The sequence below is a fragment of the Lactuca serriola genome, chromosome 8 (genome assembly GCF_051521515.1).
Source record: "Lactuca serriola cultivar US96UC23 chromosome 8, Lser_US96UC23_V15, whole genome shotgun sequence".
In the NCBI taxonomy this organism is placed as follows: domain Eukaryota; kingdom Viridiplantae; phylum Streptophyta; class Magnoliopsida; order Asterales; family Asteraceae; genus Lactuca; species Lactuca serriola.
Window position 1 is genome coordinate 203,256,250 of NC_136415.1, and position 18,770 is coordinate 203,275,019.

General features: G+C 41.2%; 2 protein-coding genes across 2 annotated transcripts; one reads left to right on the top strand and one right to left on the bottom strand.

The window, feature by feature from the left end:
• Nucleotides 1–1,087: 1,087 nt before the first annotated feature.
• Nucleotides 1,088–9,175, bottom strand: LOC145068475 (E3 ubiquitin-protein ligase UPL3-like). The gene is made up of 18 exons (XM_079015446.1): nt 7,944–9,175; nt 7,745–7,855; nt 7,543–7,659; nt 7,288–7,458; nt 7,051–7,212; nt 6,686–6,913; nt 6,477–6,598; nt 4,967–6,401; nt 4,776–4,874; nt 3,182–4,606; nt 2,823–3,047; nt 2,610–2,714; nt 2,293–2,373; nt 2,126–2,194; nt 1,898–2,026; nt 1,677–1,799; nt 1,369–1,566; nt 1,088–1,268 (listed from the first exon to the last, which is right to left on the bottom strand). The coding sequence occupies exons 1-17, from the start codon at nt 8,838–8,840 to the stop codon at nt 1,501–1,503; spliced, it is 5,565 nt and encodes a 1,854-aa protein (XP_078871572.1). The 5' UTR covers nt 8,841–9,175; the 3' UTR covers nt 1,088–1,268; nt 1,369–1,500.
• A 5,079-nt stretch (nt 9,176–14,254) lies between these two features.
• On the top strand, nt 14,255–14,779 carry LOC145067775 (uncharacterized). Its single transcript, XM_079014826.1, has one exon. The coding sequence runs from the start codon at nt 14,255–14,257 to the stop codon at nt 14,777–14,779; it is 525 nt and encodes a 174-aa protein (XP_078870952.1).
• The last annotated feature ends 3,991 nt before the right edge of the window (nt 14,780–18,770 follow it).

An 18,770-nucleotide genomic window follows, 5' to 3' on the forward strand; every position in this document is an offset into this window, starting at 1 on the left:
TGGGTCTTAAAGTAACTAGTTTATCTGGAAATATACAGACCTATATTTTTCCATCGTGATGTACATTTTGTGTCATTGCTTGTTGACTTGCTTCCATTAGTCTAGATGTGATCCAAGTCAGTTTAATGTTTATACACTATAAAATATCTTAGGATGTAGTGTTTATGTCAAGAAGGGGGCAAAATGCAAAGTATGTTGTTATTTCTTCCAAGTATGGGACAAAATTGGAAATATACGAAATCACCTATATATCATCATTATGTGAGTTCTAAAGTTACTTAAATACACTTATGTGAATGATAAATTACTAGTTTGATCTTTGACTTTAAGAAGTCAAATTTGAAGATTTGTGCTAAGAAATGAGAAGTGGCATTATGAGGCTAATGAAATGAGAAGTTAGTCACAACTTAATGTGTCAATTAAAAGGAATGATGATAAAGATTGATAATTCAGTGGCGAAGTGTTATCATTAGCGTTATGGGACATATAGTGAACATATAACCTTAGAGAATTAAGAAGTATATGTAGTAAAGTATACAACTGGTACGATTGAAAGCTTGATAAATTATTTACCCTAACGAATTGAAACAAGATGCATACCAGAGTTTCAAAAGAGGTACAAAGCTAAAAGAAAGAATTGGAATGAAGATAAGGCGATAATGATGTTAAAAGAATATATTTGGTCTTATGCACATATTTGGAACTTTAAAAAAGACAAGTTGAGAGTAAGCTTTGAGGTTAACCTAAGGGCTAGTACAGAAACACATTTTCCCATTTTAGGGTACTACATGTCGCAAATGATTGAACTTGTTTTCTAGCAAAGATTTATCTTATCAGTAAAACTATGAATGTATATTTGAAAAGCATCATTTGAAATGCATACACTTAAAAAGTCTAGTATGCTTTTATTATTATTATTATTATGCATTATACATGAAGATTTGTTACAAGGGATTATATGGATATAATTAATTCATTTTGTTCCATTTTGGTAAACAGGAACATGGAAAAAAGAAAGAAAAGTTAACTGAAACAGATCCTGAGTACTTTTTTTTCCCAAAAGTATGGCAAAAGGTAAAACTTAATATGGCGTAAGGAACCATTATTGAGCTACAAAAAGAAACCAGATATCAAGTAAACAGAAGTAGCGATTAGAGATATAAGACTTATAAGAGAGTCAAATAATACGATGCTTTGCTAGTTGCTATTTACAAAACAAAATCTGTAGAAACCAAACCATCGGATCGAATCACCACATCCACATACAACTGCAAAAAATAAATAAACATGATTAAAAATAAATAACGATTTTTCCTTAAATCAATGTTGATATGTTTTTTTTTTTTTTCAGATAAAAAGTTTACTGACCTTGAGATTGAGAGTCCGGGAGGGCGCCTGGAGAAACTTTTATTGCAGTTAAGAAATGATTCCAAATTCCAAAAGCTTTCGAGACAAAATGTACAAAATTCAGTTAATAGTTTGAAATGAAAAGCTTCATGTTCATGACAAATCAAACGATCCTTGTCCTTCACTGATAGCATACACCAGTTGCTTGTACATAATTTCCTGTAGTAATCACTTGTTAGTTGCTACCCACACCCAAAATTACAAAACTGCCCTCATTTATTTTTGGACTAAATACAACCAACCTACTTTCATTTAATTGTTTATTATACCTTGGTGGAATAAGCAGGAAGCTTCAAGTAATTAGCACATGTCATGACACTTGGCAAGTCATCATCTGCAGATTCCGACGCGCCACCCGCACTGGATGTCACACTACTGCTTGTTGAAGAGTGCTGAGCAACACACAAACAACATTTTATAACCATTTATTTTAAAATTATTAATTAATAAAAAAGACATAATACACAAAGTCAACATATATATGATATACCTTTCTCACAATGGTCAACTTAGGATTCAAAATTGCCAAACCACCGGGAGGAAGCCGAGGTGCACCAGTGACAAATTGACAAAATGCCCTTTGCTGTTCGGGAGTGAACTCTCCCATTATCTCAAGCAACTAAACAGTTGTGAAAAAACAAATAGTAAGTTTTTTTTTAATGATAATGTGAATTATATGAAATGAATGGAATTTAAATTGTATGGAAATTTGACTTACGTTGACTATTGCAGGGCTCTTGGAAGTATATCCGTGATCGAATTTTATGTGGTCCACAAGTTTGTCAGCCTGCGGTTTTGTAAGAAAATTGAAACAAAAAAAATAATTAATTATATATTTCACAATAATTGGATAAAAAGTATTTAATTATAAGTAAACAAATTTACCTCCCACAACTCTCGTTGGCCACAAAGTAAATGATCTAATTCATTTGGGGTGAATATTTGCAAAGCCGAAATGTCAAAGACCTGGTGAATGAGCAAAAAATACACATTAGTTGAAATTTATTTAAATCAATTTATGAAAAGATGTCTCAGGAAAACGGGTTATGTGAAAAGACATTATATTGCATCTATAACAATATAACTGTAACGTATTGTCATCAATATGTAAGAAAAACGAGCATATGAAAAATCATCATTTCTTTTATACACGAGACTTCAAGAAGCAACATGAAGTTAAAAATATAAAAATGAAATATGACCTGATTGAAACCGGCTCTGAATGCTTCCATTTGTCTTGTGATACCTGTCTTGACAGTAGCAGCAACTACAAGGGAAATGTACTCTTCCAAATTGTCTATGCTGACCTGTCATTCCCAAAAAAGAATCATATGAATTATGAATATACACAGCAACCTTATCAACAAATGCTAGAAGGAAAAAAAAAATTGAAAGGTAAAAGGATGAGTAAATACATCTTCGTTGCCAGGTTTCAAAATGTAATCAGGAAATCCAGGAAGTGTGAAGTCCAAACAAAGATCTTCAACAGGAGCACCTCGGAAATTTAAGTCAAGTATTGCATTGCAGTCATGCCTAGGTGTTGACTCCAGGTATTTTTTCCGACAAACAATCGCTTGCAATTCTTGCAATGTCTTCCCAAGTTCAGCATCAAAAGAAGAAACATCATGTAAATCAAGCTCCTACAATGAAAAATTAAGAAAAGGCACATAAGTCAATTCATCCAAGACAACAAAACAGAAAAAAAAAAAAAAAAAAAAAAAAAAAAAAAAAAAAAAAAAAAGTGGAGTCAATAGTTCATTAACAATCAACTTACTTGTCCAAGAACAAGCTTGTAGAAAGCAGTAGAAAGAGGCATGTCCAAAAGCCTCCCATCTTGAAGAGCTTTCGCCATTACACAACCAAGAAGCCAGAAATGCTCAATCACTTTACCATCACAAGAAGATTCAACCCAAGGGCGTGGGAACAACCCAAGAGGTGAAATTACAATATCGCCCAAATCATCTTTCTTCTCTTCAACTTCAACTTCCATTGCTACACTCCCGTCACCCGAGTTATTACATCTCCACATCTTCAACCCCGTTCTTTGCAAATCATGACTCAAAAGCGTATAAAACTCCAAAGTGGGACCCAACCCAGTCCCAACCTCACCAAAATACTCCACTTCCAAAACCGCCTTTTGGCTCGAATACATCTCCATTACTTTCGCAGCAGATTCCAATATTCTATTCCGGGAAACCCGCACTTTCTGGCGTGACAATCGCCTGACCCGTAACTCCCGCTCAGTAGTCGACCCGTGCCCGTCTGCCCCCTGTTGCTGGAGCCGATGTAGGGCCCGCGACAACCCAAAAGCAGTGGAATAAAAATACTGTCTTCTTGTTTCAAATGGAAACAAGAAAGGACATGCTTTTGTTAACTGATAACACCATGAAGGAAGGCTACCACTGCAAAGAGCGAGCACATCTTGAATTTGTCGGGATAATTTCGGGGTTAATTTAGAGTTCACAAACTCGTCAGATAAAACTCGAACGCCAGGGGTAATTATGTCATTTACACTTGAAATTTTTCCTTCCGAGAATTGATCGATTACTGTTTCGATACGTAAACGTGGTGCGAGCTGATTTAAACCTTCTAATACGCGAAGCAGAGAGAGAATATTGTAAGTGGGGTTATCTTTTTCCATGTCGCAAGGGAGTTCGCCTTGGAGGATGCTATCTAAGAGAGACATTTGACATGTGGACCCCGGTTTTGTTAAATTTGTTGTTTTTTGTGAGTTTATATCGGCTTTTTGGTAGGTGATTGTGTAGATATCGTTCCATAGTTTGCTTCCATCGGTGTTGTATTGATCATTGTCGCCTTCATCTAACACAAGCTGTTGTTGGATGGCTTGATAGATTGTTAAATGTCGGTTGAGTTGTTTACCATTTGAGGAGAAGCTTAACCGGGGGGTGCTGTGGTTATGGCGGTCTCTGCCGCCACCGCTGCCGCCCCTAACCGCCCTAGCGTTGGCAGATGCAAGCCCGGCCATGGCGGCTGCTGCAAATGACATTGAGCCCCTTGAGCTGAATGAAGTCGGACCACGATAGTCAGTTGAGTCTGAGCCACGAGCCGGGGTTGATCGGCTCTTTGTGTGGCTGTCGCTGGTTGTGGGACCCGCGAGGGTGGTGTTGTCAGTGGAGTCGGTTAGTTTGACATCGTGGACATATGGCATGTAAACTGGAAGTGAATCGTCTCTTAGCACCTATGAAAATGGGAAGAAGGAAAATCGTATGTAAAAAGTTGTATTTGTGAAAGATTATAAAAAGTTATCAATGAGTCTTCTTTGTATGTCTGTAGGAAACAAATGAATGAAAGTGGAATGATATAATAAACAAGTGAACAGAAATAAGGGTATGAGTATGACAACATACATCATCATGATCATCATCATCGTCATCTTCTGATATTTCATCATCTTCAATCACCAATGCATCATCAATATCAACAGGTGATATATCTACATCCTCATCCTACAGTGCACACATAAGTAATCAAAATATATATGAGAACAAAAGTTTTTTATAAAAAAATTAAAGAGCACTTTAGCACATAAAGAGCATACCTCAGAAGAAGATTCATCATCCACAGACTTCATCGAAGTGTCTTTATCAGAAGCAGCTCTTCTTCTAGAAGCATTTCTTGTATGTGGTCCTCCTCTCCCCTCATCTTGACTTGGCTTCAACACAGCCTTCCCCTTTCCCTTTGAAGAACTTGCATTTTTCTCTTGTGGGGTATCCTTTTCACCTGAATTCCCTATACTAATCGCTGACCTGGACCTTGTTGACTGACGCCGTGTACCCGAAGCAGGAGTAGAAGAAGAAGGCGACGAACCACCACCACCACCGCCACCGCTGCCACCACCTGCCGCCATGGTTCCAGACTCCGAGTTCCCAACAGAAGTACAAGGCTTATTATGGCTAGATTCACTACGTTGCACCCTAGGCCAAAGAAAGTCTTCAACAGCAACCAAACTTGCTAAAGGGTCAATTAAAAGAACATTTGAGGAATAATCACGAAGTGATTTTTCACCATGTGATCTTACAAGCCGAAGTTTGAACGGACGAGATGAAGCGGATAAACCAGATGAAAGACGTGCACTTGTAGAGGATCGAGAGTTGTGAGTCAACACTACAGGAAACCTTTCTAACGAAGTCAATGCATTTTGAAGCTTTTGAACTAAAACGCTCATAGGAACTAAATTTGATTCATTGTAGACACTTGAAAACGCAATTGATATAAAAGATTTGTATCTTTTAATAGCTAGTTGACGTAACTTTGGTAGATTCGCTTCTGACACTGACACCCTTTCTTTTGAGAAGCTTCCACAAGTTAAGTAGTTAAGTAAAGCATCCACAACACCACTTCCTATGAACTCAAATGTTGAAACACTGTCTCTTTTGGTTAACTCTGATAACATAAAGGTTACCACTCTTAACAAATTATCTTCCTTAGTGGGTGAAAAATCAAGAAACCGAGGTGATGTGGAAGCTTTTGACTTTCCTTTTGACTTTGACTTATGGTCGTCAGATAAAGCAACTAACTTTGAGCAAAGATTCTTTAAATGTAGAAGATCATCTGTAATCCCAGCTTCAGGAGCTCCAGGGATTGAAGGGAAGAATTTATCTTTGAAAGCTTTTGCACTTGTACTCACTGATACCCGGAGATTGGAATTGAGTGTGGGAGCCTCTAGGGAACTTGGAGGTGAGCCCTCGGTTTTGGGATCTTCGGGGTCCACATTGGGTGGTCCAAGGCGGCGGCGATAGCGTCTTGAACGTGATGATCCAGGGGTAGAATCGGTATAATTATTTGATGATGATTGGGAAAGAGGATTGGTGGATGGACCAGATAAAATGAGTGTGTCTATAGCATGAACTACACCTTCTCTCACAAAAAGTTTGGAGAAAGTTTCCGGAAGCTTTTCCATTAGGATTTCTGCAATTTGAAGTGAAGGCAATAGAACTTGTGGATCTTTCCATGCCAAAACGCCTGCTAGGAAACTAGTGATAATAGCATATAACATCAGGGGTCTGGTATGATGGAATTCAATGAGAAAGGAATGAAAACTTATATACCTTGATATATTTGTAACACCAAGTAGAGATTGGATCATATCTGATGTGCTGAAGTACATCAATTTCCCAATAACTGATAGACATTTATGTCGCACAGGTGTATTCACACTTGACCCATATATCTACAAGACAAAAAAAAAAGTCCATTTTAAACTTTAAAGTAGGTTTGCTAAAATGAGTTATAATTAAGAGTTTCCATTAAAACTAACCTGAATGAGAACAGGAAGAAGGTCCATTCCAAATTGCAGCAAAAGGCCAGGTTGATCAGTCAATAACTTTTCTTTTTCTGGTGCACCACCACTTGTTTCTTCTTGCTTTCCAGGTGACTTTCTTATAAGAGACCCTTTGACAAATAAGGTTGAGCTGGAAGGAAGAGATATGGTTCCTTGAGGCAATGGAGGAAGAAGCTCATTTGTCAAATTCACAATCTCAAATATCTGCACGAAAAAAAAAATCAAACAGATTGGTTACAAATTTTTCGATTATTAAAATTATACGGAGTCAGGGAAAATCTGTAAAAGTTTATAAGCATGGAGAAGGAGAACAAGAAATATAAATAAGCATTAAGAATTACCTGTTCAGGTGGCCTACTCAAAGCAGGGGATACATACATGCTTGCAGCATGACCAGAGCCTGATAATATATCTTTAAGAATGCCACTAATCCCAAGAAGCAACAATGTTTTTGATCCTAAAGGAGACCCACTTGCACATGCGGATAACAATCGAATTAATCCCTGAAAAATCTTGTTGTTAGGTAATGCAACCTCCAAAAGCTATGTGCTTTTTCCAAAATAAAGTCATCAATATACCGTATATGTAGATGGACTGAGAGATGCCTGTCCACCTCCAGCACTACTGGTTGAAATGAGGGAGGCAGCTTGTGTAACTAATCCATGGTTGCATAGCTCATCTAGTTTATCAGGAGATGCTGCAAATGCTTCTACAATTCGAGTCAAACAAACGGATGCATGCTCCAAAACCTACAAAGAGAGTATTGTTTCAAAAAACAATCAGAAACATATAAAAGTTAATTAATTTTTTATTCTTGGAATCAAAGAACTCACCTTTGCATCATGATATTGAAGAAGGTTTGTCAATAGAGGAACGGCTTCCATGACAAAATCAGCTGCATCAGATGGAAGTTTCTTGCAGATATTTGCAGCAGTAGAAAGTGCTACTCGCTGAAAGATAAAATGAGATTATGGAAAAAGGGATAATATTATATATGCTTAAAAGTTAAAACTATATCATGATTAAGCAACATACCTGGACTCCTGTAGAGAAGAAGTCAAGATACGACAGTACTGCCATTAGTGCACCTGCCCTCAAGCATGCAGTTGGATGCTCCTGAGAGATCTTCTTAAGAGCTTGCAAGGACTGTTGGGAAAGCAATTCCATTGAAGACAAGATTAGTCTGAATCCACAAGTGAAGTGATATAAACATTTAGGAAGTAAGATTGCACACCTGTTCAGCCAAGTCCATGTACTCGATTGTAAGCAATCTAGCAACAAAGCAAGAAACAGCACCATAATGCACAACTGCTGGGCATGAAGAAGGTAGCACATCACATAAATGTGTGAGTGCTCTAGCTGCAAGTAACATGATATCGGGATTGCTTTCATGGTTAAGCAACCCAACAAGAACAGGCACAAAAGAATCAACAGAGAAAGTACTTAGAGAATCCTCAGTGCCAATAGAAAGCATGTCACATAACTGTGTCAACGCCTCAACTTGCTTTCCTTCTTCCCCATCAGCACGCAAGCCTGAAAGAATTTTCTTTAGTCGTCCACTCTGGTGAGATGATGAAGCGGATGCCATTGCTGATGACGGAAGCAGATCATCTAACCCTGCACCCAGTTTCCTCAATAAGCCTTGAAGTGCACTACTAGCAGAAGTCAAATTCTGATGTAAAATCCCCACGCCGCCACCATCACTGTCATTGTCATCGTCGTCGTCATCTTCATCATCAACTCCCCCGCGGTCTTTATTAAATCCTAAAATGTTGTCTCTGTTGTTATCTCTATCTCTATCCCTAACCCTAATTTCATTCTCTTTCTCTTTGCCTTTATCCAAATTATCTTTATCCAGTCCAGCATTCGGATTATTTATGTTCTTTCCACTACGACGGCCGCGGGCTAACCCAGAGCCTGACGGTTCATTAATGTTAGTATCCATGTTAGAAGCGCGTGAGCGAGTACAAACGGATTGCGCAACGACGTTGGAAGGTGTAGCAGCGGCGGCGGGGGATGTAGTGGAAGAGAGACGAGTGCGTTTGTTGGAACGAGTGGCAGGACCGCCGGACGATGAAGAAGAAGGGGCTGATGAGGTGGCCTCCGCCCTCTTCCGGCTACGAGTTTCCATACAAAACCCCAAACCCACCTTTCGGAATCAACGATCAACGACGATCGATGAAATAATAAATCCTTATCATCATCGTCCTCGTAGTCTAAGAATCTTACAAACAATACTTCAATTTATCCTGCGAAAAAGGTCCAATTTGCACCAAATCTGACAAACCCTAGAAAAATCAATCACGGGAATTATTGTTTATTTACTTGGTGTAAACCGATTGATTGCAAAGAGACGCATGCGTATGATGAATTTAGGAGTGTACCGACATCAATTTTATGATGAGGAAGGTATAATCAATTCATAAAGGAAAACCCTAATTTATGTATATTGCCCCTTTCCTTGAAATAGTACATTTGTACATGTTTTATGTTCATGTGTTAAAAAGTCCTTTTCTTTTCCTTCGTTTCTTTCTTGATTTGGAAACAATCAAATTTCGTATTAAAATTAAGAAAATTACATTTTTTTTTTCTCTTGAGTTTAGCTTTTTTATGTTTTGATTTTGAAAATTACAATTTATCCTCATTTCATCAAATAATCTTTACTTTTATTTCCTAAAAAAATAAAATTAATGATATTCACATGTCATTATTCTATAAAAATAAAAATAAAAACAAAATATAAAAAGATATTTAATTTTTTTATAATAATTTTGCATTGTTGGAAAAAAAATAATAACTATATACCCATTTTATCTATTTTTATATATATTAACAATATAAATCATTATTATATTACATTTGGTCCCACTATAAACCTTTCACCCCTCTCATTTTTTAAGATTTTTGCTTTTATTTTGAAGACCGTACAAAAATCATTATTTTCGTCTAAAAACAATTATTTTAAGTCTTATACGTATTATTTCCAAAATATTTGTAAAAAATATAAGGTTTTATCATTTGACATATCCTAACATATTTTTATAATATTAAATTCGTAAAAAAAACCTTTGATTTATAATTTTTTTATGTTTTTATCCTAAAAAAATTTATATTATATGTATTTATACACAAAAAAAATTATATAAGAAAAGATATTCAATTAAATATTATATATATATATATATATATATATATATATATTCTTTTTAAATGTTATTTATTTATATATAAGGGCTTTTTTGCTTGGTTATACCAATTAAGACATAAAAAATATATTAATATATTTTTAGAAGTATAAATATGTATTTTATGTATCTAAAAGTATATCAATCAAAAATTTGTAACATCCCGAACTCCGCAGGTATATTTCGAATCTCTCATCTTTTATAAGTTGCCAATTGTAGTCCTTGGAGTGGTTGAGTTGGGCCATGAGAAGTATAAGGACTAAGGTTGCCACTTTGAGTCGGGAAGGAGTACGTTGAGCATACATAAGGGTACGTTGAGCGTATTAGGCGCGCCCTAGTACGCATGGCGTACACTCATGTACGTTGGGCGTGCTCATGTCAGGTGCAAACCCTAATATTTAGGGTTGAGGACTATATAAACACCCTTATAGCTCATTTCCTCTGATTATCCTCAGCCTCCATATCCCAAAAAACGTTTCAAACCCTATTTTTGTGTGAGAGTGTGAGTCAGTGTGCATTGTGAACCTTTGAAGGTGAAGTCATTGCACCAAGGAGTTGGAGAAGGAGATCAAGGTTATAGATCTAAAGTTGTGTTGTGCCCTAGAAGCGCCAGAAGGTAAAAAGCTTGGAACTTTATGCTTATGTGTTATAGATCTAGTCATTTTAGCTTTATGGAAGCTTTCTTGTCCCAAAGTCCCAAAATGGTGCATGTGATGACTTCGACGAAATGGGTTGTCCTCTCAGACCTAAAAAGAGGTCCTAAGTGATAAAAATGGGGTCCCAATAGCTAGATTTGTCTCATGTATGAAGTAGGAAGGTCTTAATGGATTAAGACCATGTGTTAAGAACTTTCTGGACGTCCAAAGTGATAAAGTTCGAAACTTTATGGTTCAATGGCACATTTGGTTTATGGATTTGGAATTTGGGCTTAAGTGCTTAAGCCATTAAGCACTTATTAGGGTTTTGGTGAAACTCGCGTACGCTCGGCGTAATTCCTGTACGCCCAGCGTACGGGGTCAACCACCCCGATGGCGGTCAACATAGGACAGGCGTACGCCCAGCGTACCGGAGGAGTACGCCCTGCGTACATCCTCATATTGGACTTTTGACTTGTGAGCTTCGGGTTGGGCCGCTGTTAGACTATTTGGACTTGGGCCTTGTTGGGCCCTGAATATTAGAAGTAGGGCTAGTTCTGATAAAGGGTCCTGTGGTAAGGCCCAATTATGAGGTTAGGCCCAATTAGGAAAATTGGGCCATTATTGGGCTTGTGTATATAGACTTGGGTTAATGTATTGATATTGGGCCTTAGGCCCAAATTGGGAAATGGACAATATGGACCCTTTGGCGATTTTGGAGATCCCACTTATTAATTTAGTGTTCATCATTTTAGGCAGTCAAGGTGGTCGGTGAAATAGCGGCGGGAGGCTCCCATTTCAGTTCTGCACTACTTGCTATGTGAGTTATCCTCACTATATCAACAGGGTCTAAGGCACCAAGGCGACCCTTTATAGATTGTATTTGGATTATTATATGATATGCCTACTGATTTACATCCTGGTAGTTAGGATGCTATGTTAGTGTCCTTTTAGGTCGGTGTCCTAGTTATAGGATCATTACTATGCTTGTGATCTGTTAGATCAATTTGACTGTTATATGCATGCTATTGTTTGTATGTTATCCATGTGCACATGATTGTTTGTTTGGGGGTTGGGTTGAGGCGGTCCTGCTTCGTGCTGTAGGCCAACATACCCGGGGTGGTCCGGATAGGCTGTAGCCCCTGAGGAGGCGGTCCAGTCAGGCCAAAGGCCCGGTGAGCGGTTCAGATAGGCTGTAGGCCCTGCAAGGCAGTCCAATCATGTCAAAGGCTCGGGAGCGGTCCAAATAGGTTGTAGGCCCTAAGGAGGCGGTCCATTCATGCTGAAGGCTCGTTATACATCTTGTTTGTTATATTTTGCTGGGTGGTATATGTTAGTATTTTGGGGGTAACTCACTAAGCCTTCGAGCTTAAATTTATTGATTTTTGTTTCAGGTACTTCAGGTGACCATGGCAAGGCGAAGGCGTGACGTACACATCCTCACATTTTATGATTTGGGATTTTTTGGGAACTCTGATATGAAATCATTTTGAAAACAATTTGTGAACTATGTTGATGTTTGAATAATTTTATTTACCCGGATTGGTTTTGAAAAGTTTAAATTTTTAGTAAAATTTTAGGTTGTTACAAGTTGGTATCAGAGTCTTGGTTTGAGTGAATTGGAAGAACACTCGTGTGAATCCAGTCTCAAATCAAGGAAAAGATTCTCAAAATGATTTTAAAATAAATTTCAAAATAAATAAAGGGGATGTGATGTGTACTTCAGCCGGAGCCAACAAGTAGACCCCAAAATACCATATAGTTATTTGATTATGTGATATGTTAGAACAGCATGCTAGTACCAGGCTAAAGATCTTCAAGAAATTACATGATATAATTGACTGATTATGTGATAGCTGTTAGCCTAGGGTTTCCTTTATATGAGATTGACATCATTACTGAAGTTGATTAGTGTATACATCACGGTTATACATAACTAAGATCTTATAGCCTGAGAATGTTTGATTTGGCCTTATGTTATGTTCTTGTTTGATTGGGGGCGTAGGGTAGGATCGGATATTAGAAAGTCTATATGGTCCAACGTTATGTATGGCTAGCATACACTAGTGTTGCAGGGTTGGTGAAAGTTTCATGGGTGAGTTGTGTGAGGTCGGTAGGCCAGTTATGAAACAATTAGCCATTCATTAGAAGCGAGGTTGAATGGACGCCATGCATGTGTATACTAGGGCGTTATGATGATACATGAGACAAATATGGGTAGGTGTGGAAGGTAGTATGGGCCCGTACTACTGAAAGCACATGACCCATGCGCGTGTCAAGGAAGTCATGATCCCTAGGGTTAGCTGGGAGTTGGTTTCTAATTATTATGTGGATTATCTGATATCTTTCTTGGTATATTTTCAGTATGGTGGTTATGAGACACTTTGGGGTTGGATTCGAATCGGGATCGGGGTCAGGAGCTGGTGGTCAGGATGGATCGGTACCGCCCGAGGTCGTCGGTCAGATGGGGACAGATGAGTTGGATGCCAGGATTCGCGAGATCCTGCACGATGAAGTTGCTACTCTGTTTCGGGCGCAGTTACCGGAAATGTTTGGGTCTATTAAGACCATCATGGTTGAGTACTTTGACGAGCGTTACGCAGCCCTAGCTGAGACAGCTACCGCTGCAGCGACATCGACTGTAACGACGGCAGGGGGAGGAGTTGTCCGGGCATTTCAGTACTAGGACTTCGACAACACGAAGCCCCCTACTTTCGATGGGGTTCAGGATCTGATCGTCACCATGAGATGGTTGTCTGATGTGGAGGGATGTTTCTTCACGTGTTCATGCCCTGCTGATCAGAGGGTGAGGTGTGCTCTGAACCTGTTACGGTCCGGGGCGAAGGATTGGTGGAGATTGGTTATCGGATCGTACATTGAGGAGCAGCGAGTTGCGATTTCTTGGGATCAATTCAGAGACATGTTCAGTACCTGTTATGTTCCACGGGTGGATAGGAATAGACTAGCACAGGAGTTCTTAAATCTGCATCAGGGGGCGGAGTCAGTGACGGAGATCACCAGGTTGTTTACTGAGAAGGCGATGTTTTGCCCGGAGTTTGCTTATGAGCAGGCTCAGATGAATCGATATTTGAGCATGCTCAAGACTGATATCAAACAGATTGTTGCGACACAGAGATGTGATACTTTGTTGGAGCTTCAGGAGGCCGCGAGGCGGCATGAGTTGGAGATTGAGTTACAATTACGAGAGTTGAGACAGTCCCCAGGGCAGCCGCGCAGCCGGCGCCGAAGCGGTTCAAGGTCGCTGACTCCAGGTCGGGAGGGCAGCGTGCCCGTACTTGTGGGAAGTGTGGGAAGGTTCATACCGGAGCATGTCAATTGAGTATTGGATGCCACAAATATGGCAAGGAAGGGCACTACGCGCGAGAGTGTGCCAGCCCGTTCCTACCCCGGATACGAGGATTTGTTTTCACTGTCATCAGGTTGGTCATGTGAAGACCAACTGTCCGCAGTTAGCTATTAGGCCGGCGGAGGCTACATTGAGGATCATCGATGGGAGGCAGGGTGGAGCAGAGCCCCCGAAGGCTCGGGGACGCGCCTTCCAGCTCACAGTCGCGGAGGCCAGAGCAGCACCAGATGTGGTGGTGGTATGTTTCTATCCTTTTATCTCGTTGATTATATTTGTTTTATGCTTATATATGTGTATACATGTATTAGGTACGCTTTTAGTGAACTCCTTACCTGCTTTGGTATTATTCGACTCGAGTATGAGTCGGTCATTCGTTTCTCAAATTTTCTGTAGGGAGTTTGGTTTGCCGGTCGGGGAGCTTGAGTGTCCGTTGCTAGTTTCTATCGCCAATGAACTTGGGGTTTCTGCTTCTTCAGTCTATCGAGGTTGCACATTAGAGATATTTGGGGTACGCTTCCATATTGACCTGATTCCTATCCTTATGGGGGATGTTGGCGTGATAGTAGGTATGAATTGGCTGAGTCGGTTCGGTGCCATGATTGACTTCGAGGGCCAATGGGTTGTAGTTCAAACCCCAAGAAGGGGAGAACTGGTGATTTATGGTGAGGGCACCAGATCGGGTTCCGGGTTTTGTTCAGCTATCAGGGGTCGACAGTACATTCAGAATGGGTGTGCGGGTTATCTAGCGTATGTGGTGGATAGGCGGGTCAGCGATCAACTTTCAGTTGCAGATGTCCCATTGGCCAGGGAGTTTGCTGACGTGTTTCCGGAGGAGTTACTCGGAGTTCCTCTGGAGAGACAGATCAGTTTAGGATCGACCTAGTGTCTGGTGCGGCCCCTATCGCCAAGGAGCCGTACTGGTTGGCACCACTAGAGATGCAGGACAGCTGCAGAAATTGTTAGGCAAGCAGTTCATTCGTCCGAGCAGTTCTCCGTGGGGAGCACCGATACTCTTCATGAATAAGAAGAAGGATGGATTGCACCGGATGTACAAAGAGTACCATGAGTTGAACAAGTTGACGGTGAAGAACCGTTACCCACTCCCAAGGATATATGACCTATTTGATCAGTTGCAGGGGGAATCGTGGTTCTCCAAGATTGATTTGAGGTCCGGGTACCATCAGGTCAGGGTGAGGGAGGAGGACGTGGAGAAGACTGCGTTCAGGACTCGGTATGGACATGGTTTGTGGTGATGCCATTTGGGCTCACCAATGCGCCGATGATATTTATGGACCTGATGAATCGGGTCTGCAAACCAATGCTTGATCGCTCGGTCATAGTGTTCATTGACGATATCTTGGTGTATTCCAAGACTCGGGAGCAACACGAGGAGCATCTGCGGGAGTTATTGGGGGTTTTGAGGTGAGAACGGATTTATGCCAAGTTCTCGAAGTGCAAGTTTTGGTTATGAGAGGTCCGGTTCCTCGGGCATCTCGTTAACCAGGATAGGATTTTGGTCGATCCGACCAAAATCGAGGCAGTTATGCGGTGGGAGGTTTCGAGATCTCCCTCATACATCAGGAGATTTTTGGGTTTGGCAGGGTACTACCGGAGGTTCATACAAGATTTCTCCAAGATTGCAGTACCCCTCACTCGTCTAACGAGGAAAGGGTGTATTTTTGTTGGGGGCCTAAGCAACAGAGGGCGTTTGAGACCCTCAGACAGTGTTTTATGCGAGGCCCCAGTCTTGACCCTCCCCGAGGGAGTGGAGGACTTTGTGGTATACTGTGATGCATCCATCATAGGTCTGGGAGCGGTCCTCATGCAGAGAGGAAGGGTAATAGCCTACGCTTCGCGGCAGCTGAAGCCGCACAATTCGATATACCCCACACATGATATGGAGTTGGGAGCAGTAGTATTCGCTCTCAAGATTTGGAGACATTACCTCTATGGGGTCCGTTGTACCATCTGCACGGACCACAAGAGCTTGAGGTATATCATGGATCAACCAAACCTGGATATGAGGCAGCGCAGGTGGCTGGATGTAGTCAAGGACTATGATTGTGAGATCCTTTACCACCCTGGTAAAGCGAATGTGGTTGCGGACGCTCTGAACCGCAAGGCAACCGGACCTTCTATTTCAGTGACATGCATGAGGATATCAGTGATTCCCCACTCGTGGGCTTACTCAGGGAAGCTCAGACAGAGGGTATGCATCAGGAGAACTGGAAATTGGAGAGGATTAAGAGTGAGAACACCCGGTTTGTGCAGGATAGTAGGGGATTGTTGACCCGTTGTGGTCTGGTCTGGGTTCTGATGTCTGGTGGGGTCAGACAGATTATTTTGGAGGAGGCTCATAAGTCTCGCTATTTTATTCACTCAGGGCTACCAAGATGTACCGGGATTTGTGTTTGAGTTACCGGTGGTCGTAAATGAAGCAAGAGATCGCTTGGTACGTGGAGTGGTGTCTGACCTGCAGGATGGTCAAGGCTGAGCACTAGAGGTCGCATGGCAAGTTGCAGCCTCTTGAGGTACCCATGTGGAAATGGGAGTAGATCACGATGGATTTTATCACCAAGCTGCCGAAGACGGCAAGGGGTTTCATTCCATATGGGTCATCATCGATCGACCGACCAAGAGTGCCCACTTTCTGGCCATTCGGGAGAGCTCATCGGCCGAGAAATTGGCTGAGCTATACATCCATGAGATTGTCGCGTGACATGGGGTTCCGGTCTCTATCGTCTCAGACCGTGATGTTCAGTTCACCCCCCGATTCTGGCAAAAGTTCTACAAGGAACTGGGCACACGGTTGCACTTTAGTACAGCCTATCATCCGCAGACGGACAACTAGAGCGAGAGGACCATACAGACTCTTAAGGACATGTTGAGAGCCTGTGTTATTGACTTCGGTGGGAGCTGGGACTCCTACCTACCCCTTGTTGAGTTCTCATACAATAACAACTTTCATTCCAGCATTGGCGCCCCGCCTTATAAGCTGTTGTATGGGAGGAGATGTCGTACCCTAGTCTGTTGGGGCGAGGTGGGTCACAGGGTAATGGGTAGGACCAAGGTAGTTCTGCAAACTACCGAGAGGATTCAGCAGATCAGACAGCGACTGCAGACCGCTCAGAGTCGGTAGAAAAGCTATGCTAGGCAGCGCCGATCTGAGTTGGAGTTTCTGGTCGGCGATATGGTGCTCTTGAAGGTTTCACCCTGGAAGGGTGTGATTCGCTTCAGGAAGAGGGGAAAATTGGGTCCCCGATTTATTGGACCATTTCAAGTTATTGCCAGGGTTGGCAAAGTTGCTTATATACTGGATCTTCCAGAGGAGCTCAGTTAGATACACAACACTTTTCATGTTTCCCAATTGTGAAAGTGCATATTGGATGAGGATGCGGTAGTGTCATTGGATGTTGTCCAAGTTGATAAGCACCTGAACTACGTGGAGCAGCCGGTGGCTATTTTGGAAAGGAGGATAAAAATTCTACGTAGCTAGGAAATACTTTTGGTAAAGATGTAGTGGCGGCATCGGAAGGGATCTGAGTGTACTTGGGAGCCAGAGTACGAAATGTGGGAACACTACACGTATCTATTCGTTGCAGCAGACTTTGGGGACGAAGTCTAGGTCAAGTGGGGGAGAGTTGTAACATCCCGAACTCCGCAGGTATATTTCGAATCCCTCATCTTTTATAAGTTTCCAATTATAGTCCCTAGAGTGGTTGAGTTAGGCCATAAGAAGTATAAGGACTAAAGTGGCCACTTTGAGCTAGGAAGGAGTACGTTGAGCGTACATAAGGGTACGCTGAGCGTATTAGGCGCGCCCTAGTACGTTGGGCGTACACTCATGTACGTTGGGCGTACTCATGTCAAGTGAAAACCCTAATATTTAGGGTTGGGGACTATATAAACACCCTTATAGCCCATTTCCTCTGATTATCCTCAACCTCCATATCCCCGAAAACGTTCCAAACCCTAGTTTTGTGTGTGAGTGTGAGTTGGTGTGCATTTTGAACCTTTGAAGGTGAAGTCATTGCACCAAGGAGTCAGAGAAGGAGATCAAGGCTATAGATCTGAAGTTGTGTTGTGCCCTACAAGCTCCAGAAGGTAAAAAGCTTGGAACTTTATGCTCATGTGTTATAGATCTAGTCGTTTTAGCTTTATGGAAGCTTTCTTATCCCAAAAGTCCCAAAATGGTGCATGTGATGACTTGGACAAAATGGGTTGTCCTTTTAGACCTTAGAAGAGGTCCTAAGTGATAAAAATGAGGTCCCAATAGCTAGATTTGTCTCATGCATGAAGTAGGAAGGTCTTAATGGATTAAGACCATGTGTTAAGACCTTTCTGGACATCCAAAGTGATAAAGTTTGAAACTTTATGGTTCAATGGCACATTTGGTCGATGGATCTGGAATTGTGGTTAAGTGCTTAAGCCATTAAGCACTTATTAGGGTTTTGGTGAAACCCTACGTACGCCCTGGCGTAATTCTTGTACGCCTAGCGTACAGGGTCAACCACCCTGATGGCGGTCAACATAAGACAGGCGTACACCTAGCGTACCAGGGGAGTACGCCCCGCGTACATCCTCAGATTGGACTTTTAACTTGTGGGCTTCGGGTTAGGCCGCTGTTAGACTATTTGGACTTGGGCCTTGTTGGGCCCTGAATATTAGAAGTAGGGTCAGTTCTGTCAAAGGGTCCTGTGGTAAGGCCTAATTAGGAAATTTGGGCCATTGTTGGGCTTGTGCATATAGACTTAGGTTAGTGTATTGATATTGGGCCTTAGGCCGAAATTGGGAAATGGAAATATGGACCCTTTGACAATTTTGGAGACCCCGCTTATTAATTTAGTATTCATCATTTTAGGCAGTCAAGGTGG